A 16,206-nucleotide genomic window follows, 5' to 3' on the forward strand; every position below is an offset into this window, starting at 1 on the left:
CAGTTCCTTCTCAGGATGTAACACAAAGCCTCCTTGACGATACTTAACTCCTCCTGCTCCTTGTGCTCGTCCTAAGTTTCAATTTCATCTCCAAAGTGGATCTGCTGTAGGTCGAGGTGTCTGGAAGGTTCTCTGAGGAGGTGACACTGTGTGCAGGGAGACTTGGAAGAAGAAGCCATTTAAGAAATGGGATTGCAAGTCCCCCACAGAAGAAGCTGGGTATGTTCTTGTTGAAAGCAGAGAAAGGAGGTCATTGTGGCTGGCGTGAATGCCACAGAGAAAGCGGGGCTATTGGAAGACAATGACCTATAAAAATACGGCAAAGGACCAGCATTGTCACACAGCAGGTTAAGCCATCACTTTTGATGGCAACATCCCATATGTGCCCTGGCTGCTCTGGTTTTTTTTTTTTTTTTTTTTGGACAGGCAGAGTGGACAGTGAGAGAGAGAGACAGAGACAAAGGTCTTCCTTTACCATTGGTTCACCCTCCAATGGCCGCTGCAGCCGGTGCACCACGCTGATCCTAAGCCAGGAGCCAGGTGCTTTCTCCTGGTCTCCCATGCGGGTGCAGGGCCCAAGGACTTGGGCCATCCTCCACTGCCCTCCCGGGCCACAGCAGAGAGCTGGACAGGAAGAGGAGTGACCGGGACAGAATCTGGTGCCCCGACTGGGACTAGAACCGGGTGTACCGGTGCTGCAGGCGGAGGATTAGCCTAGTGAGCCGTGGCGCCGGCCGCTGCTCTGCTTCTGACCCAGCTCCCTGTGATGTCCCTTGGAAGGCAGCAGATGGTCCAAGGTCTTGGGCCCCCGCCTCCTTCATGGGAGACCCAGACGGAGTCTCGGCTCCTGGCTGCTGCTTGGCCCACTCCTGGCCATTGTGCCCATTTGGGGAGGGAACCATCAGATGGTAGATCTCTTTCTGTCTCTCTCTGTCACTCTGCCTTTCAAATAAGTAAATAATCTTTTTCAAAAAAAAGGCGAGAATGATGGGAGCCAGTCAGGCCTGCAGTGTGGCAGACCAGCCACGGAAGATACTGCACACAAGCAGCCCAGGACTTCCACGACCGGGGAAGGTGTGAGCATGGATTGGGTCACCGTGATCATAAATTACAGTAATCATGCCTTCAGGATGCGAGCATTTTCTCTTTTTCCCTGAGTGATTTTTCTAAATATTTCCTTCTTTTTGAGGAAGCCTAGGATAAAGAAAATAAGCTTTGCTACTTGAGCTTAGATCTCAATTGGAGGAGGCTCTGTCCCCTTTTACAGAATCCATTACATGTGAACTTGAAGGCAGGAATTGTATTACAGCCTTGCAGGCCCTCTTGCTCTATGTTGAATGAGACTCAGGAATGGGCTGGTCCCCTTCCCGTCTGCAGTGGGCTCTGAGCAGCACTTCCTTTTCCCACTGCCTAACCAGGTCAGCCAGCATTTTCACTTATTGCCTCCACGGACTGCTGTGTGTGTGGGAACAGAAAATGTTCCACCAATTTCATCGACACATTAGCACCAGCCTTAAAGTCCAGCTTTGAAAAAACGCTGTGGGCAGAACTATGTCTGCATCACACAGCACTTAGACACATTTTGGTGGTATGAAAATGCGCTGGAAAAGAAAACTGTCTCACCTGCCCGTGCCTTATTGCACTGTGCGTCATAGGATTCACTTCCTAAATTACACGCCAAGAGGAAAGCAAGCAAGGGCCAACTAACTTTGTTTGTTTGTTTGAAGAAATCCGGAACTTGCTCAGGTTTTATTCACCTCCTCAAACAAAATTAATTGCACATTTGTCCGAGTTCTCAGAGTGTCCGTCTGTTTCCTGGTTACATGACTTACTGCCTCAGCTACGCATGGTGTCATTCATCTCATGCCCTTGGACCTAGCTCAGGGATCTGTATACTGAGTTGAGAGAGAGTTGGAGGGAAAAGGACATTTTCACTCTGATCTTCTGAGGCAGGGGGTGAGCTTGTGTGATTTTCATCTGCTAAGAAGCCACTTAAAGACAGAAATTCAAAATGGAGGAATGCTCCTAATTTCTTCACTCTTCATTCTTAAAGAAATACTCATACTGGAGTTTAGATAGTTTTTCCTCTTCCAAGAGAAGCAGACCATATTTTAAGAAGTTGGAATTTCTTCTTTGGTTGGCAGGAAAAGAAGGCTTATGATGGGTGTGTGTGTGTGTGTTTGTGTGTGTGTTTGTGTGTGTGTATGCTTAAACTGGGGAAAGTGGTTTCTTTGACCAACCCAGTTTCTCAACCATGTGGGGATTTATTCCAGACACCAAACCAGTGTCTTAAATTTCTAGGCTATCACAGGGATTTTGAGAAAGAAAAAAAGAGATTTGGCTACCAAAGGGAAAACCAAAACCAAGCCTCAACTGTATTCTAAAACAATTCATGATGGAAGATTTCATGAAATAATAATTTAAATCTAGTCATAAACCAAGGCAAACAAAGATGGTACAAGGAAAGAAATTATATACTACTGTCATTAATGGGCATGCATAAAAAAGAGTTCTTTAAAAATATAAACAAATCAAACTCATCAGTGTATAAATATACAAACCATGTGACCAGGTAGAGTTTATTCTAGCAATGTTAATATATGATTCAAATTAGAATTCCTGTTAATATAATTAATCATATCATGAATGGAAGGAATAAAATCATGTTGCTAATTATTTACAGGTATATTAAGCACTTAATATAATTCAATGTTCATAATTTCCACAATAAAATCTTAACAAAAATGGGAATATTTTTAATTGAAGTCTCACAGCAAACATCACACTTAATGGTAAAACATTCCTGCTAATGTGAAAAAGAAGATAAATAACATTTTATTGGAAGACTGACCAAAAGCAATAACATAAAGACATAAAGGGTAGGAGAATCTTCTTAAGAAAAAAATTCTCATTTTCAGATAACATCATTGTCTACAAATAAATCCAAGAAACACTGTAAACTATTATTAGAACCAATGGGAAGGTTTAGATAGTTCTTACAGTATCAATATATAAAAATCAAATTAATCCTACATAAGAATAGTACCTAATTTTAAAAATTAGAAATATGTCCTGATCAAAAAGACATTGAAAGCTATAAGTTATCTAGGAATAAATGTCCAAAAGGGACATGTATGAATATGATGGAGAAATTGTGAGACTCTATTAAAGGACATTTAAAAAGACTTGAAGAGATACATGGTCATGATAGGGATGACTCAGCACAAAACATTAGTTCTGACAAAATTAGCATATAAATTTAATGCAATTCTCATAAAAATCCCAATATCATGCTTCAAGGAACCTCATAAATCACTTGACAATTCAGAGCCAAGAAAAACTAAACCAGTCTCAATGAAGAGCAATGTGGGCTTACTAGACAATGTGGTATGGGACAAGGATGGACAAAGAGGCCAATGAAAGAGAATAGGGAGCCCAGAAATAGCCCAACACAGCCATACAGACATGGTAGGGCACACGGCTGAATGCCTGGACTGTGGACATGGAGAGGCCGAATGATGCATTCAAAGGGAAGATGCACCTAAAGCTTTATGGTCCCTGGCACGAAGGAAGTGCTAAGTACCAGCACCTTCAACGTGCATCCAGACCACAAAGGGCCCAGGCCTGACCCCCACCCCCAGCATCTGGCGCTCTTGCCTCTTTCCAGTGTACAGGGCCATGAGTGGGCTCTGCAAGGTGGAAGCCACAGAGGAGCTCCCAGGATTTTTATCTCCAATGAGTGCTAAATGGGAGTCTGTGCAACATCGGGGCATTACTGATGAACATGTAGGTTCAGGAGTCTCTGAGACAGTTTTGAATGCCCTTTCTCTACTTTGTTTCTATTTTTTACCTAAATTTATTCAACCTCCTGCTGTACATTACAGACACCCAAGGACATTTCGAAAAATCTTGATGCTCTGACCCCACACCAGATCAACTAATCAGAATTTCTGGAGGTAGGATCCAGCTACCCTAGAAAAAAAGCTTCACAGGTGATTTCGGCATGTGGCTCAGTTGAGAACCATGACTCAGAACACACATTCTGGTTTTAGAAGTCTACGGAGACAAATGAAAGAGAAATCTGGTCCAAGGCTGGTATTTCTCCCATCCTAGGTTCTCCGAATTAACAGATGAGTTGATTCAACCCCATGAATGTGTCTCCCCAATGCCATGCTTGCATTAGTTGCTAGGAATTTAAAAATGGCAAGAGATTTGGCTCCTGTCCCCAAGCAGCTGAGACTCATCCATGTTAATATGCAAATGAGGCTTAGCTTGCATTAGAGTTGAGTGGCAACATGACAGGGAAGTGTGCAATCTGAAAGTGGAATTTCGCTATGACAAAATCACCATCATCTGCTGGTGGGGACCTGGCACTTGATATTATCAGCTCATGGAAGCCCCACTGCAACCAGAGGAAGGGTTTCCTATTCTTATTCATTCATTCAACAAATGTTTGAATGCGTCCTGTGAACCAGACACTGCTGTAGACATCTGGGCAGTAACAAACTGGTCCCTGTCTTTGTGGAGGTTCTGCAAGTGGTGTGGGGGAGGAAAGGAGCAACAGGTGTAATATAGAACTCCACCACATAGTCCAATGGACGCTGAGGAGGGTGGTGAAACAAGAAAAAGTAGAGGAGGCAAGGCATGTGAGTGGACAGTGGTTAACCCTCACTGGGAAAGTGAGATCTGAGCAGAACTGCAGGGAGAGTTAGTGATCACCTTTGGTTTAAAGACTCCCTGTGGACACACATGGGGCTTGGCTGGGTACAAGACCACATAGGTCCAACACCCAGGATCTGTGCTCTGAACCCGCCTACTGACATCGTCCAGGAAGTGTGGCAGTAACATAGTGAGACTTGTGTAGTTGCTCCCAATCCCTTCAACTCCCTGTCTTAACTAGTGCAGTCTTCTAGCCTAGTGCCTGCTACAGAGAAAGTTCTTAATACAGATCAGAATTAACTTACGTCAAATAATTAAATTGAATTAATATGTGTTCTGACTTAAAGGATTTATTTTATTTATTTATTTTTTATTTTCTGAGACTCAGGCCTCAGCCACTGCCTTTTTTTAAATGGAAAGCTTTTATTTAATAAATATAAATTTCATATGTATAGCTTTAGGAATATAGCAGTTCTTCCCGCCATACCCGTCCTCCCAGCCCCACTCCTGTCCCACCTCCTACTCCTTCTCCCATCCCATTCTTCATTAAGATACATTTTTAATTATCTTTATATACAGAAGACCAACTCTAAACTAAGTAAAGATTTCAATAGTTTTCACCCACACAGACACACAAAGTATAAAGTACTGTTTGAAAACAAGTTTGCTGTTAATTCTCATAGTACAACTGGAACCCACAAACTCTGTCAGTATTTACACAGGGCCATAAGCAAAGTGGAAGTTCTCTCCTCCCTTCAGAGAAAGCACCTCCTTCTTTGATGGCCCCTTCTTTCCACTGGGGTCTCACAGAGGTCCTTCATGTAGATCATTTTTTGCCATAGTGTCTTGGCTTTCCATGCCTGAAATACTCTCATGGGCTTTTTAACCAGAACCAAATGCCTTAAGGGCTGATTCTGAGGCCAGAGTGCTGTATAGGGCATTTGTCATGCTATGAGTCTGCTGTGTGGCCTGCTTTTAAAGGATTTATTGTGTATTGTGTCCAGCCCACTGCCTAGGCAGAAGAAAATGTACAGAAAATCCAGCCTAGATGAGGATGCTAGAGACTAGGCCAGCACACATTTCTTATTCATGTCATTGGTAGATGTCACTGCCCCTCAAGGCACTCAGGTGTCTTCTCTGAGCCAGAAGGATGGAGAGGGACGGAATACCAAAGAAAGGTGAGACTCATAGGAAACAAGGACGCTTCAGGAAGGAAGCGTCAGGGCATGATGGTCCACAAAAGGGACAAAGAGACATTGGGGATGACTGGTCAAGGTTTCTTTGGCCGCATCAGAGAGAAATACATGATGCTGCTATGTGAGCACAGTCATTTGAAAATGCACTCACCTGTTGAAGTGGTAGATATCCTGTATGTTTCCAAAAAGGGCTGATCTGTCTTCAGTCCCCAGGGGAAGTTTGGCTTGGTCCCTGATGCAGTCAAGGTAGTCCTGTGGAATCAATGACAGGGATGTCTTACACATGCCAGGCCTTACCGAGTAGTCTTTAATTATGCAAGATTAACCTTGCCTGTGTATTTCAAGTGACTACGACACCAACGTGCCCCTTAACTCAGACTGTGCTTGTTTCTTGCTAATGATGATATGACCTATTTGTAGAATAAGGGGCGTGCAGAGCAAGGAGAGTGTAGCATTTACTAATGTACCTACCTGTAAAACTACTAAAGTTTCTCTCCATGGATAAAATAGAAAATAATGACCATAGTTACTACTGATGTCAGAATTTTGGCATAACAGCATTTGCTGTTTCCTTGACTGAAATATATGAAGATATTCCAAAATGTATACAGGACACTGGAAATCAAAACTCTGAAATGTCACAGAATTATTTTCAACATTCTCTCTACATCAGAAAACTGTCAGTTTTTGAAGTATAGAACTAAATTCTATCTCAAATATCAATTTATTTTTCAAAAGCTAAAAGAAATTTAAGCACATTTCACTTGTGCTAACACAGCCATGGAAAACTCAGAAGTGATTTTACAGGTTTTAACATAGAAACAGCTCCCAAACAGACCCAGAGTCGGTTCAGATCCCTAGTGGGTTAAACTGAGGTGGCCAAGCAGCGATCTGGACTGCTGAGAAAGGGGAAAACTGCTTCCCGCCCCTTGTGTGCTGAAGGGTTCATAACTGAGTGTTCCCCCTTCCCCAGCATTGCTGGAAAAGGAACTCTGTAGGAGGCAAGAAAACAATAAAGAAAAAAGTAAAAACAGCTGAAATAACGTAAAATAAAAAATAAACACAATCCCCCGCCCGGGGCTGAACAATGCAGTATGGCTCCCTACCAACAGCAACATGTGATGTGCAGCCCTTAAGGAGGCAACCCTGTGAAAAGTCAACCAGACCATGCAAATCCCTGCCCCCTAACTGCATTCCAGCCTCCCATGGCAAACACAGCAGGTGCGAGGAGAGAAAGGAGAACCTGAAACTTAACCATCAAGTCATTGTTTCTTACACCTTTTCCTTTTGAAAGGCAGAGAGACCAAGACAGAGACACAGACGGAGATCTGTTGGTTCACACTGCAAATGCCTGCAATAGCCGGGAGCCGGGACAGGCCAAAGCCAGGGGCCCGGAACTTGACCTGCGTCTCCCACATGGATGGCAGGGACCCAGCTACTTGATCTATCACCTGCAGCCTCCCAGAGCGTGTGTTAGCAAGGAAGGCGGAACTTGAACCCATGCACTTGACAGGGGACATGGGCATTCCCAGTGGCATCTTGAACACTGCCCTAAATGCCCGCCCCCTTGCAGCTTTTTAATCATCCACATGCGGTCTCTTATGTTCTTTGTCTTTTTCAATGAAAGACAGGGCTTCATCGCTAACTTTCTAAAGTAGCACATTCCACAGCTTGCATCAAGTAAGCTTTCATTCTTTCTTTCATACTAAATTCGCTATCAAGTATGAACCAATAATCATAAGCTTTTCCTTTAAACAAGCTTTGTGGTAAGAATTTTTCTTTTGAAGAAACGAGATTGATCAGGTTTAAGTGAAACTGGCATTAAAATTTCACATCGGCAAGACCTACCCTCTTTACAGTTATGAATGTAATGGAATAATAAGCACCTGCATGAGAGAGAGAGAGTAAATACCCACATAAGAAAATCTAAACAAGGCTGGAAAAATAAGCACTTGATGAACAACATGTAAAACCTATACTTCTTAAGAAAAAAAATAATGTTTTCAATATCTCCATTAAATTGTGTAGGCAGAAAAGCATGGATTAATACATAACTTGCATTGATTAAATGCTTATATTTGATAGTAGTTTAATATTAAACCAGACATTATATTGCATGTAAAACAGAGGATAAAACAGGAGGATTTGGCAGGGCTGTACCCACACTGAAGGGGCAGGATGAGAAGTGGGGTCAAGACGAAGCTGGCACAAACCATTCACCTGTCCGGTTCCAGAGCTCTGCTCTGGGGCCTAAAGAGAGGATGAACGATCCGTTTTCTCACTTCAAGTGTGAAGCTTGCTCACTTGCAGAAACCAGATCCAAAATTCTTCATGTGCGGGAAAGATCTGAGTTAAGGGGCTTGAAGAATTTCATCTGGGGTTAGAGACAAAGAGCCATGGCCTGCTTCCAGCCGATGATGGCTCCACTCCAACGGGAAGAGTTTCACAGCGCTCCAAGTCCATGGTAGAGAAACTAGATTTTAAAAGCTGCTTGTTTTCTAAAATTATTGAGAAAATAGGTCGTTAGGAGTCCAAATTCATGTAGGCCACTCTAGAAAGCACATCAAAGTCATATGGCCACAACTTGTTCCCTCCGCTGATCACAATTAAGTCTTTTAAATATGATACTTTAACCCTAAACCAGTTCCTGAGAACCACTGTAGCATGCACCACGCTGGCAGCTCTAATCATCTGAAGCCAAAATGAGAGACTTGAAGCTCCGTGATAATAACAGTTCATTCTGTGCTCAAAATGACAGAGTAAGTAGCCCAGTGAAATGGATTAGGGCCTGTCATGCCGCTTATCAATTTTATTGGCTGGATGTCAGCACCTATGGCTATCCTACTGTTAATGATGAAGGGTCAACTTAAAACTTTTGCACTGAAAATAATGATTTTCTGGCAGGATCAAAGAATTCACTATACTGTGGGAAGGGAGGAAGGCAAAGAGCCTCAGAATACATTAAAAAAGAGTATTTCATTCTTCAAATTATTTTCTATTTTGTAACTTCAAATTTCCCCTAGCATATTTCTTTTCTTTTTTCTTTTCTTTTCTTTTCTTTTAAAGATTCATTTTTTATTTATTTGAAAGACAGAGTCACTGAAAGAGGTAGGGACAGAGAGAGAGGTCTTCCATCTGATGGTTCACTCCCCACATGGCCACAACTGCTGGAGCTGTGCTGATCTGAAGCCAGGAGCCAGGAGCTTCCTCTGGGTCTCCCACGTGGGTGCAGGGGCCCAAGGACTTTGGCCATCTTCTACTGCTTTCCCAGGCTATGGCAGAGAGCTGGATCGGAAGTGGAGCAGCCAGGTCTCAAACTGGCACCCATATGGGATGCCAGCGCTACAGGCTAGGCCCCTAACATTTATTTTCTGATCAGATTATGTTCTTAAGATTTCCACTGTTATAAAATCTGTACACGAGTAGCCTCCTCTCATGAACTTTCTCATTCTTTGTAACTGTTATTGAAAATGCCCATGTAGGGCTTTTCATGGTGCCATCCAAAAGTGTGGCAGTCAGGCGCCTGTTTGCAAAGTGTGGCAGTCAGGCGCCTGTTTGCAAACTGTGGCTGATCTACAATGAGGCAAGTGCAAAACTGAAGGTAAGCACACAGAAACTTCGATAGGAGTTTGACAGAATAGTTGAGTGCCTGTTGAATCGAATGGAATTAGTGCTTCAATTGTGTTTATTATTCTTTTTTGGTTAGTATCTACAGTAATCCTTTTTCCAACTGTATGTTACAGAAGCATCAGCGTGTTGCAGATTGGAAAACACACACACACCTGCACACACATGCCTAACCACAAGTCGCTGGAGAAGCCGTGGTAGATGACCACGCAGCAAGGACACTACAGGGAGAACCTTAGAACTTGCTTTCTTTAGAATGCTCCTGGCTCTGTTTGTTGTAGTAATCTGGGGAATGAACCAGAGGATGGAGGACACATCTCTCTCTCTCTCTTTCTCTCTTTCTCTCTCTCTCTCTCTCTCTCTCTGCCTCTCTGTAGCCCTGCCTTTCAAATAAATAAATCTTAAAAAAAGAAAATGACTTATTTTCAGTTATAGCGTGTATATTAGTTTTTATTCTTTCTATTCTTTCCCTGACTTGTAGATGCACAACAGGAAGAGTTGTCTTCCTAAATACTCTTGCTCATATTTCAAAATTCTGCCTGTGGTTTTAGGGTTCATTCTTTTTGGTCTTGCTTCATTTTTGACATTTCCCTTAATAGACTCTTCAGAGTGTTTTTTGTCTTTGTTTTGGAGGAGTACATTTTCCTCTTTTCTCTATTCCTCCACCTTTTTCTACAAAGTAGTGATCTGCTTAGCCAAAAGTTTGCTTCCCAAATTTCATGTACATTGACCCCTCAGTATCCACAGGGGACTGGTACCAGGACCCACATGGGTACCAAAGTCTGTAGGTGCCCAAGTCCCTTATATTAAGTGGGATGGTATTTGCATAGGATCTACGCACATCCTCCCATGTCCTCTAAGTCACTGACAGATTACTTATACCCAAGACAACATAAATGCTGTGTAAATAATTGTTAAGTTGCATTGTTTAGGGAATAATGATGGGGGGAAAGCCTGTTACATGTTCAGTACAGTCATATGATTTTTTTCCCAACTATTTTTGATCTGCCATTGGTTGAGCCTGTGGGTATATAACCAGAGCTATGGAAGGTATTCATTACGTTAGGATGCCACTGAACCTAGGACAACTTACATATAGAAATTACAGTTGAAAAGCACATTCACATACAGCTGGCACTGTAGCACAGTATGCTAAGTCTCTACCTGTGGTGCTGGCATCCCATATGGATGCCGGTTCAAGTCCCGGCTGCTCCACTTCCAATCCTGCTCCAAGCAAATGGCCTGGGAAAGCAGCAGAGGATGGCGTAAGTGCTTGTGCCCCTGCACCCATGTGGGAGACCCAGAAGAAGCTCCTGGCTCCGGATCAGCCCAGCTCTGGCCATTGCAGCCACTTGGGAAGTGAACCAGCAGATGGAAGACCTCTCTGTCTCTCTACCTCTACCTCTCAAATAAAAGAAAAGCATGTTCATAGTCATCCATACAAACCACTCTCTCACCACCACCTTTTTAATTTTGAGGATATAAGGAAGTGTGCCAACTTCTGCCTTATATGCTAGGAATTTTAAAAAATGGAATAAAACATGATCTCTTCCCACCAAAGAGCTCCCTGTCTAGTTGAAGACAAGTGTCAACAAAGATGTGCAATCTGGTGCTATGACAGCACTGCAGGGAAAACTCCAGTGTGGGAGGGGAAGCAGGCAAGGGGGCGGAGGGAGGTCGTGGTCCATCCCAGGGAAGAGGGAGGCCTTGGACAGGAGGTGACAGCAGCGCTAAATCTTTAAGGATGGTGTGTGGTTTGAGCATGGAGAAAGGAAGAAAGAGACACCAACATTGAGGAGGACAGCGGCGAGAAAACAAAGACCAAGGTGACAAAAAGCCAGGGCACTGAAGCAATTAGACTTATAGGCTGGTGGGATGGGTCTCAGGAGCAGTGAGGCTGCGGCAGGGCACACGAAGGGGCCCACAGACCCTGGAGTGGGAGGCACAATGGGAGAGGAGGCTGGGTGCTGGCCAGGGTGGACCATGGAGAACACATTCCTGCTATGCAAGCGGCGACAGCCACTGAAGCAGGTAATGGGATCCAAGATCATTCGTGCCTCGTGAAAGAAAATGGAAAAGAAGCTACCAAACTGCCAGCAGGGGGGAGGGCAGTTAGAGACCATGTGGCCATGCAGGGAGGCACAGCCCAAGTCCTGCTGTGCAGTGGAGAGCAGCGCTGCCCAAGGGATGAGAAGAAGGAGAGAAAGCAGTCAATTGAGGTGAGGGCCACGCTGCGAGGGACTGAACAACTGTGACGGCTTTCAGGAGAAAGGGTCCTGGCTGCTCTTTCTTCCTCACTCTCCCCCGACCCCGGGAAGACGGTGCTGCTCCACCTGCTCCCCCATGAGGACGTCTGGTCACCCCTGTGGCAGTGAGCACACAGGACCCTCTGTCTCCTCTTCCACTCGGCTGCGCCCTCTAGAGACAAGGGCCCACTGGCTTTTTATGTTCCTTTCTCATTGTCCTTCCCACGTGCAAAGGTACAAATAGCCTGGGATTTCTCCCGTGGGTCTCACCCACGAAGACCTCAACAGAGCAACTGTAGCCTCACTGGTGGCTGGGAACCACTGGCCTGGACTTCTGCACACACTGACGACACTGCTGAGATGGGCGGGGAAAGGACCCGAGTCCTGCCTCTCGGCCTGGCTGATCCAGACAGTAAGGCCCTCCCACGGCTCAGGCCCACTTGGTTCAGAATCATTTGGTATCTGTCCAGATCCCCACTTGCTGGTTTCCCATTCCCAGGGGGACTCTGGAGAAGATGGTCATGGTCTGGGGCTAAAGTTAATGCCACCATTCTGGACGCATTGAGACTAGGGGGACTGAAGCGCACCCCAAGAGGGGTCATCAGGACAGGATCTGGGACTAGCTTGCTGGGAGAGCTCTGTGGGGAGCTGGAAGTGCCTGGCTGTACTGCTTTGACCTCCCTCTTGGGGGACACTGGCCGAACAGTGGGGCCAAAATGTTCTTCCATGTGGCAGAGCCCAAGACACGTCCAGTGCCCGACCACAAGGAAGCAGCTCGAAAGGACCTCCCTGGGAGCCAACGGCAACCTGGGCAGGGTCAACGGGAAGGAACCTCCATGGCTCTCCTGTTGGGGAAAGCACCTAAGAGCCCTGCAGAGAGAGAGAGAGAGAGTGTAGCAAGCACGCTCAGAGCCTCCAGACCCTCAGCACATGGAACTCTGTGGCCCACCCTGATGGAAGAAGGGAGCAGGGCTGAGGGGCTTTGCAGGGCCAAGAGGCTCCTGCAGCCCAGAGCCTGCCAGGAGCTCCCTACCCTTTCCAGAAACCGTCTTGGGAAAGGTTGGGGGAGAACAAATTCCTGAATGCCACGGCTAGGTGAGTGGCCGATGGACTTGGAAGGGGGCAATGGATGCATGTAGTGAATTTTGAGATTGTCTGGCTACCAAGGAAGGAGAATGGTGGGGCAGTAACTCAAAGAGAGGCAGGAGCAGGCAGGATGGGGCCATTGCTCTGTTCACCTTTCATCATCAGGTTGTACACGCTGGGAGGGAGGAGGTGGGGGGAGGAAGCCTAGGATGACAACGGGGGAGGGACTGGCAACGGCAGGCCTGAGATGACAGATGATGCCCACTGGAACCGAGGTAGAGGGACCAGGCCAGAGAATAAGGAAGAAAAGCACCTGTTCCCAAGAAACCTGGGAAGAGGGTGCGCCTGTGGTCACGGGGTGGAGCCAAGGGCAGCATGATGCTGCGCTGGCCATGTGGGTGCTGAGTGCCTTCCTTCTATAATTCCTTCCCACAGCCAAGGGCACCCAAGGCAGAACTCCCTGCTCCCCAAGAACCCTTTCTTTCTCCAGATGTCCCGCTCTGGGGCAGCTCTGGCCAGCAGTGCTGTCTCCTTGCTGCAGGGTCACGTTCCAGGGGATAGTTTTATCTGTCAAAATGAGATTGTTTGAGTGCCAATTTTGCTTTTTCCACTCAATGCACATAAACACACATAATTCCTATATAAAAATATAGCTCTTTCACATTCTTTACAATGGCTGCATTCTATTCAACAGTTATACTATTTATTATATTTAATTAATACCGTTTTTAAAGAGGGAACACACTCTATGTGCTAGCACTCTGTGAAGGGGTCCAGAGGCGTTCAGAAGTGATGAGGATGTGATTTGTGTCCCTTTAGGTGCTAGCAAAAGAGTAAAGAAGGAAAACAGGTGAAAGAAACAAGTCTGAGGGCCGTTACTGTTGTGCAGTGGGTTAAAGCCCGGCCTGCAGCACCCACATACCATTTGGGTGCCGATTCGAGTCCTGGCTGCTCCACTTCCAATCCAGCTCCCTGCTAGTGCGCCTGGAAAACCAGCAGAGGTCAGCCTATGTCCTTGGGGCCCTGTACCCACGTGGGAGACCCAGAAGAAGCTCCAGGCTTCGGATCAGCTCAGCTCTGGCCATTGCAGCCATTTGGGGAGTAAACCAGTGATGGAAGACCTCTCTTTGTCTCTACCTCTCTCTGTAACTTTGTCTTTCAAATAACTAAAATAAACCTTAAAAAAAAAAAAGAAGTCAGAGGATAACAATTTCAACACTCTAAGAATTTTTTACAAAGCATTCTGAGAGTACAGAACAGTACAATTTTAAGGGAAAGAAACCCTTTCTCTCTTCCAAATAGGCCTCTGAACAGGCCTTATGGTAAAATTCCCTGTGGAAGCCTGCAGATAAAATGTTAGAAGTCAAATCTTCCAGAAGTTTCTTCTCTTTCTCTGCTCATGTCCATGTGGGAGGAAGGTGTGGCCCCAGACATGGGAGCTGGGGCCTCTGTCATCCCGCCTGGCTGGAAACCAGAGCTCTTACTGTGGGAAAGAGTCAGTCCCGGGGAGACCCCACCCCACATGGAACTGTATGAAAACAGCACATAAGGACACTGCAGAACCATCTTTCTGACAGTATCTGCTGGTGGGCCGGGGTGGGGAGAGTGGGGGGTGAGGAAAAGGTCCAGAGAGGAGGAGGCGAGGAGGCGAGGAGGGGGAGGAGACAAAGGAGGAAGAAAGAAGTGTGGAAGGCAGGCGCAAGAGCTGACAGGAGGGAGAGCGTGACTAGCACATCAGTTTTCACTTCAGAGTCTTCCCAGCTTACAGCACAGGTGCCGAGCTCACTGAGGGCACGTGGAAGTCTCTGAGTGGCTCTGAGCTGAGTGGAAGGACAAGAGAGGAACCGGGTGGTGCCCACCTCTTTACCTTCGGTAGCACTTTCTACACAGAAAGCAGGGAGCACAGTGTGGGGCATGGAGCTCTGACACAGACAGACGTGACTGCCCTGTCTATGGTTTCCCTACTTCCTCCTGGAAGAAGGGCAGCTGGGAGACTCCTGCCAGGAGGAGGTGGGACAGCTGGCCCAGCAAAGGGGCCGGATTTGGCAGCTCTTCTTGGCAAGAGAAAATTGGGATGGGGGTAGAGCTGGGGAAGTTGGGAGTGGGCGGAAGAATTCTGTTAAACAGCTAAAACCTAGAATATGCTGCAGGCGTATCACTCGTCTTGGCTCAAAGACAATTGGGGATATTTGGTTTTCTGCAGTGTTTATGAACTGAGAGTCTACAGTGATCCAGGAGGTAAGGCATTAAGAAACATGATTAGCATTACCGTACCAACATGGTCCAAGCAACTGGACTCCCATCTTTTCCCACACTTCTGACAACCATTATAGAAATCAGTGGTCTTTGTTGACTTCAGATTGGTGTGTATAAATATAGTACAATCTGAGGACTGATAAAAGAATTGAAGTGTGGAACAAATATGACACTAAAACTAATCATTTTATTACCATTGATTATACATACAAATATTGTTGCTTTGTTAAATATCTGCTTACAAAATTGTACCTGGAGTTTTCAAATTACAATAAGCTGACAACATTCACATATTCCAAATCTCTTCTTAAAGCAAGAGAAGTGGACACACAGCCGTGAAAACACCCTGCTGCTCACTGAAATATCTTTCCATACTTATTTACAACCTGCCAATTCCTGTTTTCATTATTTTCAGTATTCTTTAATGCTATTATTATTTCTAAGTACAAAAAAAAAAATAAAGGAAGACACTTCTGGGATAATCTACATGCATTTCAATGGACATAAATGTAAGATGCTTAAACACCTCCCAAGTGGGCAACCAGCATGGGAAGCAGAATCAGCTGGAGCAGAGTGTGGTGCTGGGAACCCAGTGGTCACAGACCAGAAAGCTGCTACCTTCAGTTTGGACGAGGCCATTGTCTTGGACACGCCTCCTGCACTATGCCCCAGCGGACCAAAGGATGCCGTGAGCAGTGCTAGGCACCACCTACTCAGACTGAGCCCAGGCCACTTTTCCAAAGCAGCACCAGAGATTCTCAAGGGGCCCAGCTTCCCCGAGCCAGAAAGCTAAGGAAGATGCCCTGTGTTTAAACCTCATAAGGAAAGAAACTTTGAAACAACCAGTTTAACTTTTTGTTCTGCATTTCTGCTTTCCTCAGCCCTTCTCTGTCTATGCAGCCAGCCTCCTACGCTTGGCTCACAGGACTGCTAACTGGGTCCTAGAGAACACGGTGTTGCCCAATGCTAGAATCTCAAGCAAACGTCAAAGGAGATGTTCAACTAACCCAGTTGTAATAGGTAAGTGAAGGCAGTTCACTGCTGCTCTTAAGAACCGTCCTTTTTTTTTTTTTTTCTTGCCAGGCAGAGTTAGACAGTGAGAGAGAGACAGAGAGAGTTATAGACAGTGAAAGAGA

General features: G+C 45.5%; 1 protein-coding gene across 16 annotated transcripts in view; it reads right to left on the bottom strand.

Annotated features, from left to right (window-relative positions):
• Positions 1-16,206, bottom strand: part of PLEKHG1 (pleckstrin homology and RhoGEF domain containing G1) — a 229,533-nt gene that overhangs the window by 43,017 nt on the left and 170,310 nt on the right. For all 16 annotated transcript variants that reach the window (XM_008263680.5, XM_051854240.3, XM_089333612.1 and 13 more), the window contains one exon: positions 6,007-6,107. In XM_008263680.5, coding sequence (XP_008261902.3) covers positions 6,007-6,107 — 101 coding nt within the window. The remainder of the gene's footprint in view (positions 1-6,006; positions 6,108-16,206) is intronic.

This window comes from Oryctolagus cuniculus, chromosome 5, assembly GCF_051225735.1.
Source record: "Oryctolagus cuniculus isolate XC-2025 breed Fujian yellow rabbit chromosome 5, ASM5122573v1, whole genome shotgun sequence".
Taxonomy (NCBI): domain Eukaryota; kingdom Metazoa; phylum Chordata; class Mammalia; order Lagomorpha; family Leporidae; genus Oryctolagus; species Oryctolagus cuniculus.